Here is a 22258-nt window from a genome sequence, read left to right on the forward strand (position 1 = left end):
TACAGTAACGTGTTGCTGGTGTGATAAACATGGTCTTGGAATAAAGATTAAAACCAGAAAAGGATTCAGTGGCTGTGAGTCAAGGGTCAAGTCTAAGTAAGTTTTCCTAAGAGCCAACTGGTCTTCTGCCAGGTCTGCTTCATCCACAGACTGGTTTCCCTTCAGCTGTGTTGGCATCTCTCTGCTTAGGTGATGCCATGACTTTCTGCCAGGTTTGTCTCATATTAGAAAATCCTGAATGCTGGACTGGAAGAGGTTGAAAAGTCTCTCTTGATTTTACATGAAATATGCCTTATTTCAACATGGCTATGGGTTTGCTATTCCTTTTTTAATCAGTGCTGTGTTGCTAAGTCTGATATATTTATCATTAGTCTCATAATATTTGATGCCCTGTAAAGCTAATCCGAGCTCTCATTATCAAGTGATTAAACAAGAATCTCAGCCTTCACTTAAAAGACACTTTTCTAGGCTCAGCATTGTTGAGAAGTAATTGAAAAATACTGTTTGAAGCACTTGAAAAATACTGAACCTGAAAAATGTTGGAGGTGCTTATATATTTTGCAAACTGAGAAATCAGAAGATATGAAAAAAATATAGTGCTCTCTTTTTTCTATAGAAGTCCCATGGTTTTTAAGTTAATCTTGAGATTTGGGAGGAAGAGCAGTCCAGTCCTCCTCTTTGACTGTTTGGCATTGATAGAACTGTCTGTGTTTTCCCCAATTACTAATGCTGTTCTCTTACTCAAACCTCCCTTCAAGAGGAGTGGATCAAATGGAGGATGTGGGTCTGGCTTAGCACCGGCCTTCACTGAGTTTCAGGTTAAAGGAGACCCACAAAAGGAGTCAGTGTTGGTATTTCTCTTCCCCAGCCATCCCACCCCTCTTTTTCTTCTTTACCTTTTTTATTTAGAGTTTAAAAAGCTCAAAAGGTTCTCATTTTTTTGAAGTTTGCTGCATTTCCCTTTGTGAATGCAAAGATTACCCTGCCCTAGTTTATCTAAAAAAATCACTGACAACGCTGACAGTATGCCATCTGCAGCCCTTGTAGCATGACTGGGGCAATGCTCAGCATTTACAAAAGTGTGCCTTTCTCTTAGATGTTTGATTACAATCCATACTGTTCTTATTTATTGAATAAATAAGACTTTATTTCCTGATGGTTTATTTATTAAAAAATAAGGGTTTATTTAAAATGTTATACCTATATGGGACTTCAGTAATTCATAGGCTCTGTGTGGGCTCTCAGATCAGGGGTGACTTTTATTTCATATAGTACAAGTGGTGTACAAGTAGGTGGAGTCTTCTGTGCCATGGAAACCATGAGGGTGAAGAAGTGCTGTGGGCAACCTGTACTGGGCATCTGTGCTCAATTGCACTTGGTCTAAATAGGCACAACTCCTGTTCGTTTCCCTGGAACGGCATCTGGTTTGTGTTAGCACAAGTGAAAGGTGGTTCAGGTTCAGTAAGGTGTCCTAAGCACATTAAGAGGCTCTCTTTTCTAGAATAGCTTTAGGAAAGTCAAAGGAGGCATGATCAGGTTTTGAGGCCAGCAAACTTTGGCAAAGCAGGCTCGTCATCGCCTTGCTCTGTGCTGAGGAATTTGGGCTGGAACCTAATCAGCTTTGAAGCAATGTTTTCCCACATGCAAAAATTGCCTAAACATTAGAAGTAACACTGTAACTTAGATAAAAAAAATAAGTTCAGTTCCTAGCTTTGCTAACTAGCTGTCCTAGGACTTCATAGGAACCACTCCTTCTCTGCCTCAGTTCTGCTTTTTGGGGTTTTTTTTTTTTTGGTCCACATCCCATTTCTCCCTTCCCCCAAGATACATTCTGTTTCCCACCCACACCTTTCCTCATCTGAGAATTACTTAACTTTCTGAAGAGGAGTCCTGTGAAATGTATCCTACACAGACGCACTGCTAGGGTGGAGCTGGGAATAGAGCATGGGTGGAAGGAAGTGACTGGGACAGGGATGAGGGAGAAAGGTGGCATATGGGACAGTATGACACTGCAGCTCCAGTGGACAAGACGGCTGAACTGTTTTTTGCTGTGGTGCTGTGGATCTGTATCAGTTTAAGCTGATCTTGCACTGTATCTTCTGAGGCCTCCATGAGCCCATGGCACGCACACAGAATTGAGAGCAGCCTAAGTAGTCAAGATCAAGTTGTGTGGGAGATGGGTGTCCATCTAGAGCAGGTGTTCCCAGAGATGATCCGTCTATGCCTAATTATAGTGCCTGGCCTTTTCCAACAATTCCCTGGCATGAGTGCCTTCTCCTCTAGTGCTCTCCTGTTTCAAGCTCTCTTGGCTTCCTTTGCCTGTCTACCAGTGTCAGCTAACAACCTTCTCCAGCTTCCCAAGGCCTCTTGATTTCTCTTTCCCACTGTTACTTACATGTCTCAGCAAATGGCTCTCAGAGAAGCTCCCTAACCACCATCACGGTCTGTGAGCATGAGAGAGAGCATGTGACAGGGTTTCTTTGTGTGCAAATTAATAAGCTAGTGCAGGTAAAATCAAGAAAAAACAAGGCTACAGCAGTGCAAAACCTATTATTCTTTTATTGGAGAAGTGTAGTTTTAATGCTCACATTTGAGGGTATGCTAGTAAATACGTTAAAAATGCTTGGAACATGAAACTGATTGGCTGACACCGTTTCCTATGAAGTTTACAACCTTAAATTGGTGCACGGGGTCATCATAGCCCTTGAGCCAGCACTGCCAAAGCTACTGCAAAGTTTACCATTGACTTCATCAGCTAAGAAACTGAGCCCTAAATTCTGGTTTGTTCAAGAGCCAAAATCCTACCTCAGATCTTCCTGGAAGGGATCAATAGTCTTTCTTGTTGAATTACAGCTGCACAAGTGCTGTGCAGTCTTGAAACATGGTCAGCTTATCCTTTACAGGGAATGAGATCTGCAAGTTGGAGGGACTGTGGTCACCTAAGCCATTAGCTTTATTTGTCTATTCTAAGCCAAGAATATATTATCAAGGGCAGGTGGATGTGTACAGGCACCCATAGTGGAAACCCAATCCACCTGAAATGTAGAGTCCTGACAAGTGCAGTATACATTCTCACTGAGAGTGTGTGTGTCCTGACCTACTCCTGGGTTTGCCCAGAGTAGAGCTCCTGGCTAGTTATGTCATCACAGACTTTTAAGACAATATAAAAGAGACTCTCAGTAAAGCTGGGTTAGGCTTCTGTTTTTATTGATGGATCTACTCTCATTTTAATCAGGTATGGATGTCTTCCAGTGTTGTAAATACCTGGAATTCCCCTGTGCAGGCAGACCTTTGTTGCAATAGAGTTATGCTGAGGGCTGGAACAGGTAATGCCAGATGCAGTATGTCAGAGACCTCCTCATGGCCGCTTTCAGCACACTTTCAGCTACTACATGCTAAGAAACTGGTAGGGATCACTGGGTTGGTTGGAAACTTTATAGCATGTATCCACCTCATTCGGAGTGACTGGGCTGGGAAGCAATTTATACAAAGTTGCTATGTGAATGAAAGTTGTATGTGTTCAGAATGGCTATATGTTTATATGACAAAGGTAACTGCATATGCCGTAGACTTGGGTATCATAAACGTGTATGTCATAAGCAGTTTTAGCTGGGGGATACAACTGCCAGTGCAGCTTGAAGGAATCCTCCAAAATCGCTGTTGCAAGCACATGGGCTGGCAATTTATTTGATAGTTCCAGAGGGAAAGAATTGCATCTTCAGCAGTCAGCTGATGAGTCTTGGCACTTATATTGTGAGCCTAACTGCCCTTCTCCCATAATCACTGACCCTCATCCCACCCTGTCTGTCCCCAAGCTTTCTGAGTTGGGTACACTTGATCTTTTTAAACATTTTGAAATGGGCAGTCATACTCTGTCATCCTGCAGACAATGAATTTCCACTGACGATCCCTGCAAGGAAGAGAGAAGAGAGGGATATTAGTAAGCCAGGTCTTGTAGAGGATGAGGCTATGCAAGTAGGAATAACTTTACACCAGGTATTGTGACAGCAGAAACATCTGTCTACCATTAGCTGACTTTCCTCTGAGTGCTTTGTCTTTTTATGGGTTAGAAGGAGATTAAATATGTCCGATAGTTATAATTCCTTCACACTCCCTTACACGGTAAGAAAATCAGCTCTCTGAGTAATTAGGTCTCTGAGTATCCTTCAGAAAACAATGACTTTTGGTGGTGATCAATCCTAAATTGACTTGAAATTAGGGACCAAGAGGAAAAGGATGGTTCTGTCAACAGTTATTGTCATGTGCTGTATTGCTCAGGAATGCGTACAAAGTAAAATATGTGGGTGATTTTCAAGCTATTTCTAAGTGGAGAGTTATTCACACAGGAAATTTTTTTTCCCTCTTCCTACTACTTAGGTGTTCTAGCTAGTGTCCTTTATTAAAGATGTGAAGGAATCAATAGTGAGAGAAATTAAATTCACTTCTCATCCTTGATCTCCACAAGTCACATATGAGGCAGAGTAACATTTATGAGTGTAAGGAGAGTTTATGGTCTTCCTGGTTTGTGAGTAATAGGATGTCTGTATTCTCTCTCGGGAGAGTGATACGATACCTGCTAAGAAATTTTTGTAGGAAGCATGGCTGGAGCAGCAGGGTTCAACAGTGGAGGCCAGTGATTTAGTGTCCAATAGCTGCAACAGGCTGCAAATTTTCACCTTACCTTATTGTGCGTTAAATCTTCCCTTGACAAAAAGGCATGAGTTCAGCGGATCAAATACTGTCCTGCTGTGGAACAAATGTTCAATTTAGGCTGCTTGGTACTGGCTAACAGGAGTTTAGACCTAAAGTACAGTCCTTGCAGGTGGCAGCCATAGTTTAAATTGGCAATGGGTAGTACTCCAAAAGGTTTCTGAAAGTTTGGATTCTGCTAATAGTTATCTCCTAAACCTGAGGTGTGGGACAGGTAATGCTGCTAGAGTGGTTCAAGAGGAGCTTGTTTAACAAGACCCCTGCAGAGTCCTGGTTTTCAGGTGGCCAGCTCCAAACGGTGAGGCACAGAACCTGTTGCCTCTTAGGGATGTACTGAGACACCTGAACCCAGAATTTGGTATTAATTACTCTTATATGGTTTCATTAGCTAGGTGACTCTATCCTGGAATGAGATTAATTTGACTCTTAAGCTCTGTGTATGTATAAAACATCTCATTTCAGCTTTCATTAACGGTTTTTTTTTTAATTGGAAATTTACCATACTACTTCACCAGTTTATGCTGAGTGTTGTTTGGAACTGGGTCTGTCTCATACTCATCAGCAAGTCTGTATTTAGTTATATAGTGTTTCTTTTTGGTTTTCTTTAGGCCTTTTCTAGATGGTTTTTAACTGTAATTGCCTCATAAAACTGTTACCAAAGGTTAATGAAATGCAAAATTCATTTTTAGGTTTATTTTAGGAAGTCCTCATTTGGACTCTGTGCACATGCTTCAAAGACAGTTATTACTCTTTTGGTCACTGAGATACCCAGAGAGACCAAAAAAAAAAAAAAAAGATGACTCATATGTAGATTAACAGGATTGTATGGGTCAAAATTAAGGTCTGCTAAACTAACACCCACCATCAGAGAGACCTAACTCAAAAGCTGAGGTCAAGCCATTTTTCTAAAAAGGGATATTGTAAAGTTAAAAGTCAAGTTCTTTAAAATAAGTATATTTTAGTTACGCGAACTAAAAACACGTTTTAAAATATTAAACAGAAATATTTCTGAAGTTGTAATTTAAACTTGAAATTGCAGACACTTCAGCATATATGCACATGGTTGATTGCCTATAGGTTTAAGCATTTAGTGTCTTAATTTTCTTTTTTTGCACATTTGTGTTTGAAGTTAAACATATACATCCACCTTTTCAGGATGTGGGCAAGTACTTTGTACCATTGGTGCTGTGTGTTTAATTCAATAATTATCAGCCTTTTTCAATTTGTAGACCCCTTACAAGTTTTCCAGTGGGAGTTCAGATCCTGACAGAGGTTGCCCTATGTGGCATACTGTAGAATATATATGAACTTGCCTTTGTAGATTCTTAACATCAGTTTATAGCCACACACCACCACCACTCCAGTTGCTAATTTCATGCATTTTCTGTGGCTTGGGGAGTCAATATAAAATTGTCACTTTTAGTCTCCAGCTGTCATGTGCTGTCAGATTTGAATTTTTAGTACTATAGGGAAAATATCTTTTATCTCCAAATTTTGCCAAATAATCTGCTTCCAATTCAGTTAAAAAATTATATGAATTCCTATTCATATTAGTTTGACAAAATCCTCTTTCTTTGGTCATATGAAACTTATTAGGGACCTAAAATGCCCTATAATTTAGTTCAGCTGAGCTTGGTAGATTTCCAGCTTGTCCAGGTGTTTCAAATGTACTTACTACTGGGGTGTCTGGGTGTCGATCTATCTTTCAATGATGATGTCTGAGCAGTTATAAAATTACTGGCTATTCAGATCACCCCAATAAATGGAGCAGAGAACAGTTTTGTAAAAGAAATGAGCTTATGACAGTCTGTATGTGCTATTTTATACAATGCAGTGAAGGGCAATCCGTGGCACCTACCAACTACGCCTGGTAATCCCCACCTCTCTCTCCAAGCTACTTACTGCAGGTTGGGCTGTGAAAGATCCAGTGGTGCTCTCTGGACTTGAGAGGCCGATCCAACCAGACCACAGCCCCAAAACAAGGCTCCATGAGGGACCCATGCCATCACCATTCAGCACGTTTCAGACCTTAGGCTGAAGCTTGTGGTTTTTTGTTGTGGGGTTTGGGTTTTTTGCTTAGGTTGTTTTGTTTTGTTTTGTTTTATAGTTTCGAAAGCTCTTTTGCCACGGGTCTATAGTGTGCATGTCTATATGGGCAGTTTCAGTTGCTTAAGACCTGCTTCACATATCCCATGTCCATCTCTGAAATTGACTGTATCAGTCTGTCTAACAAAAGATACTGCCTTTCCCTGCAAATGTTCCCTTATGTATGCCTATCTTACATGTCCATGTAGGTCATCCTGTCTGCATCAGCTTTATAACTACACTCCCAAATATGCTCCCAGAGATACTTCAAGCCTCTGCTGATTCTTTCCAGCTGCTTTTACCTTGCTTTATAGACAATTGTTTTCTCCGTTTGACCCATTTAAAATGGGACTTGAAAATATAAACATTAACCACCTCTAAAATCTGTTCTCCACAGATGAGCACTTAAAACTTCTGATGATGAACAGCAACTCCTTCATTCATTCCTGATACACAGGCATGGAAACTCACAGACGGTGATTACAGAAGAGGTGGTGGGGATACCACCTTTCTAAACTTTCTACAGCTTTTGCCAGAGGCATCACGTTCTCTCTCAAATATCTGTGCATCAGTGGTGACCCCAGTGATGCAATGTCTTAGGGAGGAGGAAGGGAGGATATGATTTCTGCAAGTTTATTCAAAAAGTCTAAAAATACCTAACTGTTTGAAGTGATTAGGAAAGCTTAAACTAAAATATCTTCAAAGGCTTTTTTTCTGCCTCTCGTTAGCTCAGGAACGTTGCCTGTCATGGGCTAGATAGTAAGGACACAATTTTAACATACTTGAAAATGAAAAGCAGTCTCAAAATCTACAGCATGTTTCCACAGACAAGCTGCATGTGTGTGTGCTGCTGGCAGGCTGGGACTGGGAATAGCTTTTTTTGCTTCTATGCTACTTCAACCAGCTGCAGAGAACCATTAGGATGACAAACTTTGCCGACTTTTGTGAGTATACCACTCGGGAGAGTTACTGCATGAATCTGAATTACGAACCCGCAAAGCAGGAATTCTTTTTACTTCTTACATGAGGCAACACAAGTTGGTTTTATTCATTCTGGAAGCTGGGGGCCAGAAAGTTCTTTGGCACAGAAAAGTTTCCTAGATTGCAATTCATAAAATGTTTTCTCTGTGGTTTTCACCTGCTACTGTTGCAGGTTCATCTGTGATGTCACAGCAGTGGTAGGACAAAGTTGTTGGCGGCTTCTTCCCTTTCCAGGTACTGTGGTCCTGTAACCTGTGAAGACCTGTATTCCTGATGTATGTTCCTGTGATGCTGCCTCTGCTCCTGGGCAGTCCCCGCACTGCCACCCCATTCTGGAGGCTGTGTTCCCAGCCAGAAATCTGCTCAGAGGCATTGGTTACCTCAGCTGCACTGTTTTCCAGACTCATCCTTGTGATTCCTGACTTTACCTTGGTCCACATCCCATGGGGTCTGGAATCCAGCTGCAAGGGAGCACACTGTCTGCATTATCTCCCCTACTCTCTGCCATGGCCGCGAGGAACAAGGATTAAGAATAACACTGGGGAATATTTCAGAGAAAAACCCAGAACACAGATGTCCCTTACAACCTTGTAAATCTTTATCTGAAGGGATAAATAGGAATAAAATTAACCTTTGAGTCAATTAGCTGTGGAAGTTATGCTTCTGCTTGTAGGAAAAATTTGCAGACATAACTTCCATTTATAATAAACAGGCTAATGAATTTTAGCCAGAAAATTATAGTTTTGGACTTGCAGTGGTCTGACAGGGTGTTATCATTTCCGGAAAGATCATCTTCTTTTAGGTAATCTTTCGGCTGAGGGGATCCCTAGTGAAGTCCAGCAAGCTGGAAGCATCACAGTGACAAAAACACCTCAGCTCCTTTGAGTGTTATTAGAGCCAGCTTGAAATGTTGGTGTGTTTAAAATCCTCCTTCTCTCTTCTATCCCTGCTTCTCCTGTAGGTAGTCTTGGCAATGATAGGCCAGAGCAGTGCACCTTGCCTTGCGGTCTGTGCTGTGTTTTGGTAACAAATGTTTTACTAGACTGGGCTGAGGTGTCTGATAAAAAACATCAGCAAAGAAAAAAACTCTCAGTTGATGTATTAGAGGTCAGCTCAAGAGGAAAGAATCAAGATCCAACTACAACTTCACTAGCCATGGGGCCTCATAGGGCCTGGTCAATTAAACACCGGGACTAATCAAGAAAAAGTAGCAAACCCATTTTCTGGAAAGTGAACAATGTGCTCTGCATTGCATTAATTCCTGGTGTAGCCTCAAATCTGTTAGAATGTGTTGCAATGGATTGGGCACTTCACAGAATTCAGATTGCAGTTTGTGTGGTCTTATCTTTGCATGCTGGTGGATTCCCCACTTTGCAAAGTGGGCCAAAAGAAGTCCCCCATCCCCTGAAAGGACAGGGTGTTCCAGACTGAGCATTTACTGGATTAAATAAAAGATGCTCTAACTAGAGGTAGGTAAGAAACAACACTGAAGATCTGTTAAGCTTTGTGGAGTTCAGATTTAGCCAAGCCTACCATTGCTATATTTTTCACTGCTAGGATGGACATGGCAGATGATCCCCTTGTGCGTGAAGATGCCCTTTTTCTGGTACACCCGGACTGTTAGCCACAGACACAGTGAACTTCGGTCCTCAGAAGTACCAGCCTGATGCTGAGTACCACAGCAGATAATGTGTAGCCATGCACTTTTTTTGAGAAATAGAAAAGGAGAAATTTTTTTTCTTTTTAAAGAAAAAAAAATTCTAGTTAAACAGATGAAAAGCAAACCTGTCCACAGCAGAGAAAGTTGTGGTTGCGCCACGGATGTAATGGTCATAAGTGTACATCATCATGTCCATCTCTTCTCCATAGTGTCCTGGATATTCTGTTGTTAACCTTAAGATTAAAGAAAAAGAAGATAAAATAGTTTACCATCTTACAGAAAAGTCCAGTTGACTGAATGCAACTCAGATAGTATATTTTTCCTGTTTCTTTGAAAGTTCGTGTTTCTTAATAGCACCACAAGATGTATTTTGACTTATAAGGCTGCATTTCTCCTCTGTGCAACTAATTCCTGTAGCTATCTGAATAAATTTCAGTAAGTTTAGAACTGGTAAGAGCAAGTTGCAGTGTTATATGTATATACATGTGAAGCTCTGGGAGAAAAGCAGCCTGAACAAGAATGTAAAGCTGTCTACTGCTTATGTCTATTGCAGGGATTTGCTCTGGCCTCTTGTCAGTCTATTTGGTTTGCTGCTGTAGAATTCTGTAAATGTTGCCAAGTCAAATAGCTACAAGCATTTATCCATTTATGAATTATATTAAATGAATGCAGCAGTTAATCCATTCCTCTTTTTCTTTCCAGTTTCCACCTAGTTTATAATGGAAAAATAATTGGCCTGGACAATATTTGTGCAGTGTATTTCATCTAAGAAACTCAAAGTGCTTCTGCACTTATTAATTAAATCATCGTTACTGCTTCCCTGGGGAAATAGACAAGTAATACTGTACTTGGTTTTGCAGACATTTTACAGATAATAAACAGATGCCGGAAGGGGCTAGTATCTTGACCAGTACTTTAAGTCAACATTATGTTAGAGGTTCAGGAATGGAAATCTGGCACTCAGTCTCTCCCTGTATCACACCATTTTATGTGGGAGTTGCTAGAGGACTAGTGTCAGCTTCACCCTGAAGTGGCACAGGGAAGAATCAAGTGTCTTGTAAGGGAGATGCTGACCCCATGGAAAGGAACGGCTCAATTCCTATTGAGACTACCAGGGTTAAGATGCTTTTACAGAAATCCTGACAACCATTTTTCTGACTTAATTCTGCTCAGCAGCAGTATTTGAATGATGCTTGAGGGTGACCCTAGCACATCCCAGCCAAGCACTCGTTCGTGTTTACATTTTGTTAAATTCGTGGGGTTTGAGCACAAGCTTAAATTTTTTACTCACTAGTTGGGATGGTTTTAAGTTTTAAAACGAGATGCTTTGAGGTTACCAGTAACTGTTGGAATACTCAGAAACTGAAAGTTTACCTGAAAACTGAAGGACTCTGGAATATTAGGCTGCTTTCTCCTAGAGCTACTTACTATAACAAAAAAATCCTCTGAAATTGCCACCACTGTCTCTATATTTTAAATGTATTTTTGATCACTTTGTTTACTTTCTTCTTATGCTGTTTACATCTTTCTTGTAGAGCAGATGTGACAATTCCAGGTCATTATCAGCTTTTGAAAATGAAAGCAAAAACACCATTCAGTTGGAACATCATTCCTAACAAATCATTATTCCTTGACAGATGAAGAATGGGACTCTGTGTGAAAATCAAGCATGGCCATATAAGTTTCAACAGTCAACTTCTTTGAACATATCTTACTTTTGTGCCTCCTGTCCTTTGGCCATGGCAATCCTCAAACAAATTACTAGTTGTAGTACAAGAACACCCATGACCAAGTGGTTTTGGGAGGCAGAAGATCAGGCCTGGTCACAGTGTCCATTGTCAGAACTCTGACCAAGGGCCCATGGATTCACAGAGCCTTCGCAGTGCCGTGCCATTGATAAGAAATGAACAACAGTATTTCTCAGGTCATGCAGACAGCCGCTGCAGGCTAGGAGAAATAGAAAAAAACATGTACACTGGCAGTTTTTATGGTGGATAAATAGCTAGTCATCAGCATGCTCTGCAAGTGTGAAAATCAGAGCCCCAGTTTTCAGTCCAGCCACCCATGAAAGTCCAAAATGAGACTACTATGGATTTTAAGGGAAGTGGCTCTGGCCCAGACAAAGAGAATAAATACAAATATTACAAAAAGTTGTTTCTCATGGCTTCTCACCAGTTAGCTGGTGGTTTTTCGTAGACCAAAGATCATCACCTGAATGTGTTTCTGTCAAACCATGGCAAACCTAATTTATCTGTTACTTTGATTGAAGGTTAATGTTACCATTTTTGCTTTCAGAACATCTCCTCTCATGCTCTCAAATATTTATTTGTCAGTGTCAGACAGTCTACAGCTCAGATTTGGATACTTTTTTGTCTAGACAATCTATGACTCAAATCTTTAATACACCTTTATGGCCCCATAGAAGAACCTTAACCTGAGCATGAGATGGTTCTTCAGTATAACCAGCTTGTTGAAAGCCCTCCAGTTTGCAAAGAGATGCTTTTGGGGCCCTGCACTCCATGCCCAGAGCTGTAATGAAAGCTATAGAGTTCTAATGAAAGCTAGAGTATACTTCACAAAGCCTCACCTCTGCTATTGTCTGGTCTGTATTTTATCCATTTTCTTTACACAGAAATCAAGGCCTTAAGGAGGACTTTTTTGCATGCCTGAGTCTCCCATCAGTGAAGCCATGGATCTGAATCTGGGAACTTGAGAGTATTTCTGGATCCATAGCCAGAGGCCAAGAGAAACTGGGGCTACGTCTATGCTAGTAAATTAAACACGAGAGAATGTTTGTGGGCACTATAACCCAATTGCCTAGATGTGTAAATTATTAGAACAATCCCTGGGACAGTTTTAGCCCAGAGCAACGAGTACAGTCTCAGCAGTACCTCAAAGCCAGTTTGTGAGTTAGCACATGGTAGGTGCCATTCTGAACAGGCAGAATGTGGATACCCTGTTTTGGAGGGTAAAAACGTTTAACAGCGTGGCTGCTTCCTCTGCTAGAGGAGAGTCCCCACATCTAATTGGTAGCCTGAGCGATAGCGCATCTTTGAAGATTTGTGGGTCACAGCAGGTTTTTAAAACATGTGGCATGAAGATCAGCTATGAACCAGGATTTCATTTTGCATTCCCCTATCAGCTCCAAGTTTTGGGGCTTTTTTGGGCTATTATTATGAGAAAACACTAAGGCGTGTGTTTATGTTCCACCAAATGTGTTTCATAACATCTGTTTGGCATTCAGCCAGGAAAATATTCTGTAATCTGGACCAGCACTATGTGCTAGGCAGGCGAGGCTGTGCAAAGCGCAAGGTTAAAAAGCTGCTCTTTTAACCTTGCTTTCTCAGCTCTACTCAGAAACGGAACTGAGAGTCAGTTGTTTGAACTTATTTCATGGGCCTTTCAGTTGAAAAGTAAATCTGATGACAAGCTCCCGAATTACTGTGAAGGGTCTCATAGACCTTTCGCAGAAGCAGGCAGTGTTATTCTGAAGTGAATGGATGCAGTAGGGAGCCTTCATATAGCTTTCCTTTCTGCCTGCTGTCATCTCCCCCTCCCTCTCTACTAACTTCTTCACATTACAATTCAGCCTCTTTCGGCTCCTCGCTAAGGAATGTTTGAAAAGCAAATATATGCAATTACTGAAAGTAAATGATATGGGGACTTGAGCTGCTCTGAAGTTTGTCTTGTTACATAGAGAGATGCCTACTGACTCCTTTTGTTCTGGAGAGAAAAATTATGAATAGTGCTATGACAGCAGTGTTCAAGTTCACTTGCATCTGTGTGGTCTGTCTATCAAATTCTGTTCTCTTTGATGTTTGCTGTACTCATTTATGAAACTGTTCCCTTAAGCCCATGCATCTCAAGGCCATCTGGATTGCACTGTATCCTTTAGACGGAAATGTAGTTCGTTGTCCATATAGCAGGGCTCTGTGTTTTTGCCCAGTCCTTTTCTATTTCCCCTGATCTTGGAATCATGGGGATAAGTCACGCAAAATGTATCTGCAGTGAGAGATGCTCTAGTGTTTAATGCATAGGGATATTCAGTACTTGGTTTCTTGTCACAGAAGGGAGGAAGGTCATTTAACTCAGCCATTAAGACTCTTCTCAAAGGGATCTGCCCAACACAGGACAGTGGTTCTCTTGGCATTTGTTGTAGCTTGGTGTATAACCTTATTATCAAATGCTTAACTGAAAATATTAAGTGTTTTACTCTCCAATGCATATCAACTGCATATCAACTGTGAACTACCTACCAGGGTGCTACAGACAGGTAATTTATTTACAAACGTGGTAGCATTTGTGAGCCATGTGTGGCAGTGCACAGTTTATACCCGAGAAGAGTCAAGAAACAAGTGAAAGACACTTTTTGCCCTAGTTGGTGAGGGTTTGCCTGCCCACAGAAGTCTGGACTCCCAAGGAGTCCTAGCCCAAGGGCAAGAGCCATCCACAGCAACCAGCATGACAGCTGTGTAGGCACTTCTGGCATTGACCTCTTAGCAAAGAAAATGGGGCTAGGGGATCAGTGAGAAGCTTGGCAATTGCCAAGTACTGAGACAAAGCTGCTGCTGCTGTTTGGGGTGATCTAAGGCCTCTAGGACCAAGCTGTGGTGCTTGCACTGTCTGAAGAGAGGTTTGCAAAGCAGCTGTGAGAAGACTTGTGTTATACTGACTGTGGGACCTAGGCACTGAGTAATTTGGTGCCAAATGAACCCTGAGGAGGCAGAGGGCTGGCAAGGTGCATTTAGCGGGATTGTTTACTAAACCCAGATATGCACATAGGTGTTAAGTTTGGGGAAGGACTCATAGGGGAGAAAATAGTAACATGAGACCTTTAGCAAGCAGTAGTCTTTTCAATCCATATGACCTATTTGCAAGAATTAATACAGAAAACAGAGGAATTCTACTTTGGCTTTGCAAATCCACTTCTGGTTAGTATCAGGTGTATGATGTTTGGACATGAGAGACTTGGAGCACTAGTGGCATTGTCAAGAGAGGAGAAAGCAGGTAATTCCATGTTAAAGACTGGGAAAGAAAAGCTTGCGAGGAGGGATACAAGTGGTTTGTGCGTGTGGGAGAGCAGGAGAACCTGACAGAAGAAGGTATTTTCATAGCGGGGTTTTTAGCTGGTATAGAGTTGATGTGGGATGGTTTATCTTCTGACTGGTTTGCATCACCCCACCTATCCCACGATTTTTAATGTACTTTACTATAATCCTATAAATCTTACTCAGGGCAGAAAACATATTGGAAAAAAAAGGCATTAAATCTTTAACAGGATTACTGTTGTTATTATTTTAGTCTGAAAGTAGTAATGTTGTTTATTTTCCATCGTGAAGAATTACTATACTCGAGATTAATAGAAAACACAGAGTTACTCATTTAGCACTTGGAAGAATGTTTGGTATTAATCTACAGTGATCCCTAGCACTCTTTTAACAATTGACTTCAGAAATAATTATCATGAGTCTTTTTTTTAATGATAAGAAGACCGAGTCACATCAGTGGCCTTATTAGTGTTGTGCAGCCCACCACTTAGAGAAGTAAATGGAAACTGTGGGTATGCCTTGCCTTCAGATATCAAGCAGACAAAAGAAATGAGTCTTTTAAAATATCAAGGACAGTCAGTGGTAGAGCTCATGGTTTCCTGCTCCAACTGTTGAATATACTTATTCCGTGCTAATAAGTACGTTGTTTTGGAGTGCCTTACACTTTTCACTTCTTGTGCAACTTCAGTGCTAACAAGATGAATGGCTCCTCTTTAACCTTTATTTTCCTCTTTGCTGCTGAACTCTTCTTCTAAGAATGCCACAGCCAAAAGAAGGACCCGTTCCATTTCAATGGGGAAGTATAAGCCTTGACGCTAACTTTCTGACCTTTGAGGACAAGCAGGGTCCCCTGAATGGCCTTACTGTTTCAGATGTTGTTTACAAGTGCTTCAAAAATATGGCTCTCCTACAGGACAATTTTGTTTCAGGAGACATGAGCCTGCATGTTACATTCAGTGAGCATGGGAATCATATGCTTCTAACCAATTTGAATTCTTTCTCCAGCTGGAAGACAGTGAGCATCCCCTTTTAAAAAGCATACTATTCTGAAAAGCCAAAGAAGGTCTTAGCAAACTGTCTACAGAAATTCCTGGCAATGCTCCCAGTATAGATCCCAGATTGCTGGGCTGCCAGGGAACTAGAGACGTCCTGGAGCTGCTCTAGAGATCAGCAATCTTCTCATGTGGCCATGTCATGGATTGAGTTCAGGCTCCAGGCTCTGAGAGCATAGATTCACCTAGGCACATCACTGTCCTTCTGCTTCCACTCTGTTGTAGTGAAAACCACAAACTCTTACAGGGCTGAGGAGCCACGAAGCCAACACAGTGGGACCACCGTTCCTCTTGGAGGCCTACGTGAGCTAGTGCAATACAGATACAAACAACAGCAGAGAGCTCAGGGCACCTTATGCCTGTTCTCAAGAAAGACGTGTCTGAAATAATATTAGCCAGCTTTCCAATATTAAGCAAATGTGTTTCTTCTAAGATGACCCTGGAAGATGGTCCTGGAGCTTGAACTGTAAGGCTGTATTTCCTGGGATATAAAAACACATTAGTTAAATACTTAAAAAAAAAAAAAAAAAAGAGGGGAGGGGAATTGGGTTGCCCAGAAGTGCATGTTTCCACTGCATCTATTCTGAGTTTAGCTCCCAGATTTATATTTTTGCTGTTGGTAATCTCTGAGAAATCTGTATTGGATCTAATCAGTTTCAATATGCTTTGGTCGCAGGTTGAGCCAAGACGGCAAATAAGTTCTTTAAGCCCCATAATTCTTGGAAAATATAATCGTTGCCTGGACAATGTCACTGTGACAGAGAGCAGCCACAGCTCTAGACGGACCTTCTGGCACTTGGACTGCTGGTTGTTTGGAGAGGGGAAACAGTCATAAACAGTCTGTGCAGACTTGGGGCTGCTCTGTGACATGTGTTTGCTTTTGAGAGTATAGAGTCAAGCTTTCAATTTCCTGGCAAAGAGAAAAATCTGGGCTTTAATGGGACCGCTTAATAACACTGTCTCTGCATCTGTAATAGATTTGCTTCCTTTATGGTTCGAATCAGCACAAGGTTTATTTTACTGTGGTAGTATTCCCTAGCCAGGTAAAATAATAGGAGCTTTTCTGCCTCCTGTGAGGAATGTTAATTTATTTTAGTACGGTAAAAATTTGCAGAATTCATGACACGACTTGGCATGGTAAAGAAGGAAACAAAGTACTTGTAAAAAAAAAGAATTAAAAATAACAAGTGCAAAACTATAAGACTGGAAAAGATTAGTATGTTTGTTTTCAGCATGGACTTACTGTTCAGGTAAACTGGGAATTAATGGTGAGAAGATGAGCTGTGAAACAGAACTGCTGGGCTCTAAGAGTAAGGGTATAGATGCTACCAAGAAGAGTCCTTAAGCATCTGTTTGGCTTTAACCATGTTCTTAAGTTAAGCAAAGTGTTTAAGTGGGGGTTTCAGTCAGCATGATGGTGTCATAAATTAGAATTCCAATAAGTATTAGCGGGACTCAAAAAACCCAGGAATGTTCCAGCTGTAAAAACTCTGTGAAATTCCAACAAACCATTTGCATGGCTCAAATACATGGGGAAGACCTGTCTTTATTCATTGTAGGGAAGTCCAGTTCACTTCAGGAGGAATGTACTCCTGAAAAAGAAGAGCCAAGAGAAACCATGCACAAAGATCAGCTGTCTTACTGCTTTTATATTTGCCAGGGACCCCTGAACAGAGCCAACTGGAAGAGGAAGGGATCAAATATCCAAAGCAAGAGCTAATTTAAACCAAAGAGTTTTATTATGCCTTAGTATTGACAGTTTTCTTAAAAATGCCTTTCTGCCCATATTTGGTTTCATAATGAAGGATTCATTGTACATTAAAATTCAAGGCTGCTGAGAAATTCTGCAATGTGGACTGTCTTTGAATATGGATTTTCCTATGTGTCATGCATGATCCATGAGGCACCACATTTGTTACATATTTTCCTGGTATTACTTTTCCACACAGTCATATACTAATAGATGCCTTTGCATGAAATTCAGCTGCTTCAACCAAGAAATAGGAGTCAGCAGCATGCTAATAGCCATTTCTCCACAGATAGTTTATGGACAGCTAGTTTCTAGAACAGAATAAATACCATTAGAGGTTGGGGCAGAAACTGTAATAAATAATAATACTGTATATGCACACACTTTTTTAGTGTGTCTTATATGCATATCCATTTTGAGCTCTACTGTCTCTCTGTCCTTGTAGAGGAAAGGTTTTCTTTATATCCTTCTGAACAGCAGTCCTGCCCTCAAGCGTATAGGCTGTTCCCCCCAGTTTGGTGTCCTATGCAAACCCGGCAAGAGTGTGCTCTGTTGCCTACTCAGGGTCATTGATAAAGATGTTAAGTGGGACACGTCCCAGGGTAGACCATTAATTACAGTGCCCTGCTTGTGATGGGCACCCAGACAGGGTATCGCCCTTCAACCACTACCCTCTGAGTCTGTTAAACCACCATTTTTTTACCCATCTAGTTGTCTGTCCATCCAGACCATAACATCCTCATTTGGACAGCTGTATGTAGGAAGAGCTTGTATTTACCTTGCTAACTCCAAAGGCAGAATGACAGCTTGCAAAAAATTGGATGAACTATATTGTAAGGAGGCATTTCAAGAAAGTAAGGACAAACAAAGCTCTCAAGTAGAAGAAACTATATGAGAGACTGTCCAGGGAGAGTGTGGATATGGAAGTATCAAGATAGGCCAGTAGCTTGAACAGAACAAACTGGGCTCCAGATGGAGTGACTGAGCCTTGTAATACAGGGTACAAAATGGTTTTATAATGAACCTATAATCACAAACTATGCCCTAGAAGCTTTTCACAAGCCAGGTGACAGGTCTTTCCAGAGGTGTTACAGCTCTCCTCTCCCAGAATAATGTGAACACATGGGATTTCTATGCTATTTAGAGGGAGAAATGCTTCACCTGCCTTTGGTATGCTGCCTTTTCTGCATGGAAAGGCAGTAGCGGCTGAACTGCTTTCTTTTCCAAGCATAAAAAATGGAGTGTTGTCACTGTTGGAAATAGAAGGGCAGTATAGGAGTCCGTGAGCACATGGGATGGAAATGCAAGACATGAGTAACCCCAAACATTTACATTAGGATTTGCATTACTCTGAATGCCAATTTGCAAGGCAGAGACAAAGCTGTTCCCAGCTGTCAAGACAATGTCTGAGGGAAGCAGAACTGTCAACAACAAAAGAGGTCGGAAAAGATTTCTGTTGTCGTTCTGAAAGTACATGCAATATGAGAGGAGTAAGAGAGATTGGAAGAACTGCTCAAAGGTTAGAGTGAATTTCCCTCAGAGGGAAGAGCCTGGGCAGGCATGTAAATAAACCCCCAGGCAGAGAACGTCTGTAGGCAGTATAGGCTGGAAAGGGAGGAGAAGAATGTTCAAAGACTTTGTTACAGAGTTCCTGTAATTTAAAATATTTAAAAATAATAATAAAAAACCCAATTTCTTTTCCTCCTGGCTGCAAGGAGACTGAAGGATGCAAAGCAAGGCACTGCTGTTGTGTTTGGCCAGTAGCCAGCCAGACAAGTAAGAACCATGGGTGTGTAAACAGTTTGTATGCATCTCAATGGGAAGTTTACTTCAAAGCTGAGTCCTGGAAAAAAAGATTGAAGCACAGATTTTTTCCCCCTATTTTCTTTCTTTTTTTTTTTTTTTTAAAGTTCAGGAGAGTTATTCTTTGTATCAGTGAGAATACCTGAATTAAAAGCCCTGGAGCGTAAAATCATGAGTTCTGTTACACAGAACGGACAGGAGCAATATGAGCTCTCTCTACACAGTCTGATACTCTGCTTCCATCTCAGTTTAGAGAAAGCATACCTGGGGACACAGGGAAGCTCAGGATGTGTAGCTCATTTTTCCATAGCCTCTGTGAGGTTGCCACCAGCAGTTGTGATACTGTGTTGAGGTAAGGCCACCTTTTTTTTAGGTTTGGACTACAATCAGTAGCTCTTTTTGACTTTCGTCTTCAAAAAGCCTTGAGAAAGGGAGCAAGCTGTATGCATCACAAACACAAAAATCCCAAGTTGTCAGCCAGAGGATGTTTTGGCATCCTGAGGTAATTGGCAGTAAGTTCACTCCTGGAAGTCATCGTGGCACAATTGCATAATGCAGAGATGCTCCTACTCCTGTAAATGTGCTGTATTTATAGTGCAAGCTATATCACCACCTTTGAAATGTTTTTCCACTTTGGAGACTTCTGTCACGGTTTCCAGCATAGCTAGGCTGCTGCTGACACCCAGACCTATTCATTTAGGGCTAGGTACTGTGTTGCACTGTTCAGCATAACTGTGCCCTCATTCTCTTCCCTTAGCCATGGATCCTCAAGAATCCTGTAACCAGACTGGAAATAACTTGCTTAGCCTCATAAAACACAGTTAACTTTTTCTCAGGCAAAGATTTTGATGGGCCAAGCGGCCAAAGACATTTATAGGGACTGCTGAGGAAAAGAGGCTAACAGGTTTGGTTTCTGTTTAAACTCACCAGCATGAATATGGGCATCTCCGGCTATAGCGGCAGCAGTAAAATTGCCATTCGCGGTCAAGCACAGATGGAAAATACTGACTCTGGAAGCCAGCCACTAGCCCATTATTTGAGCAGGTCTGATACCTAAGAAAGAGGAGGAAGAAAAGAACACATAAGGAAAACATGATGTTAGATTCCCTAATAGTTTCAACCATTCCTGAAAACAGCATTAAAAATTTTGATTCAGGGTGGAAGGTATGGGTTTGGCTTTGTATTGAGAAGCACTGTATGCACTTACTATGTATTGAGTAACCATTTTGTGTAAGAAAGCAGCAGCAGTTAACTAATAATGTCTTAACATTTATGGTGCACTTAAAATTATTTAAACTGTTTTTAAGTATTTAATCATTCCAGTATGCTAATCAGGCAAGACTGTTCTGGTGGTCACATTCTCAACTGTTTACAAATCACAAGACTGACTTCAAAACTGTTCGTTAATACTTTTATCTTTGACTATGGGCATTTGAGTATTTGGGGTTCACTGGAGTAATTTTTCCAACTGCTTCACTACAGAAAAGAAGCCTTAGAAGCTCTTTTATAGGACAAGTTTGGCAATTTCTTCTGTTCCATTTCTTTCTCAATTACCTGTCTCCAGGAGAAGGCACTTCTAATTCAAAACATTATAGGCTTGTGATGAAATAATGACTTAATAACAATCACATGAGGAAAACTGCGACTCGGATGTTATGAGATTATAAGACTCATAAATTTTATGACTGGATTTTCAAAAGAAAAATCTGCTGCTTCATGCTTTCTGTGTACTCAGAAATTCTGTCATATGTGGAAATCTCTGCCTTCCAGCAGAATACACACGGTCTCTGAGCATAGAAATATATGCTTCTCTTTCTTCACACCCTACAAGCATCTGGACACTGATACCCAAAGTAATTCAAGTGATAATCAGTTTGAATAGCTTGCTTCTTGGAGACTAAACAAAGGAGAGTGTGAAAACAGACAGTTCATTAACTGAGCTGTCGAGTGCTCGTTCTCAAGCACCCTTGCAGCCTCATTGGTTCCCTATTGGAGAAAACGACAGGAATTCAGTTTCTTCCATTTCCTTTTCTTTCTTTTTCCTTCATCAAGGAAAACTGGCAGCCTAGAGCTGTAGCAAACCTTCCTTGTGATACCATAAAATCAAATATATTGATATATCCAAAAGACAATTTCAGAAGTAACTTTATGATTAACAAATACAAAAAAATTTCCCTAGTTTCATTCAGTGACATCATATTGTAATGAGCCTGGAGTTCCCAGAAGGGGAAATATATTGTCCAGCAGAGTTTGGTGTTTGGAAAGTCATTCACTTGTGTGTACAGGTGTTAGTGCTCACAAAGCATGAGGCTCAAGAGTTTTTATGCAAACGCTGAAAAACTGATCAATTTTGACCAGTGCAGGAATGAATTACTTTGCCTAACTTTCAGCTTCCTCCTTTGAAGTAGGGGTCATTTCTGTATGTCCCTTCCACCATGTTCTGTTGTTCAGACAAGATTATTTACATTTGTTTATGTCCCCGCATCTCCCACGTTCCTGGGGCCACACATACTGGCTGTGCTTTGTGAGACTCTTCCGAGGACCTTCAGAGTTAAGCAATGATGGGGACTCTGAGTTGCCATGGTATCACACCAAGTAAGGCAGTTTGGCTCACACCCAGAGGATTTCAGCAGGACTTTGATAGGAAGTTGCTCTGTTTTTTTGGCACATAGGCCATGAGAACATATGGCTAAGACTCTGTGTAAACATATTGGATAGCTGCAGATGATTGGCGTTATCCTGATGGAAGAAAGGTTGATACACAGAGATATAGGGAATGGTTGTACCTGTTGCAAGATGAGCACTTTTCTGCATTTCATTCCTCCTTTTCCTTTTCACTTCCCCTCAGAGGTTCAGCATTGCCCTGCAATTTCTCATCCCCACTGATCAGCATCTGATATTCCTGCCCATGCTTGCCTTTGTGGGAGGTTCTTCCTTCTCTTTTTCTCTTCCCACCTGCTCACATTCAGTCTGGGAAGTCCTGCCCTCTTTCCCACTCTCTTTGCCCTACAACTGTTTTTATTTTCTTGACATGTCTACTAACATGCTCCATTTTTGATGGAAAGATTCGTCTTGAGAGAGACATCGCTGATAGACCCTTCTCTCTATAGTGGATTGAAAAAAACCTAGATAACATAACACTCCTATGTTTACATGTGTACGTATTTAG

General features: G+C 41.1%; 1 protein-coding gene across 2 annotated transcripts in view; it reads right to left on the minus strand.

The window, feature by feature from the left end:
* Positions 1-1793: 1793 nt before the first annotated feature.
* The window catches only part of DPT (dermatopontin), a 28312-nt gene continuing 7847 nt past the window's right edge, over positions 1794-22258 (minus strand). The window contains exons 2-5 of one of the 2 annotated variants that reach the window (XM_075105806.1): positions 20017-20142; positions 9562-9669; positions 4682-4746; positions 2541-3910 (exon numbers count right to left, since the gene is read on the minus strand). In XM_075105806.1, coding sequence (XP_074961907.1) covers positions 4683-4746; positions 9562-9669; positions 20017-20142 — 298 coding nt within the window. In that variant the 3' untranslated portion in view covers positions 2541-3910; position 4682. Of the gene's footprint in view, positions 3911-4681; positions 4747-9561; positions 9670-20016; positions 20143-22258 lie in introns of both variants that reach the window. The other variant, XM_075105795.1, reaches the window with a different exon arrangement.

Source organism: Phalacrocorax aristotelis, chromosome 1 (assembly GCF_949628215.1).
Source record: "Phalacrocorax aristotelis chromosome 1, bGulAri2.1, whole genome shotgun sequence".
NCBI lineage: Eukaryota > Metazoa > Chordata > Aves > Suliformes > Phalacrocoracidae > Phalacrocorax > Phalacrocorax aristotelis.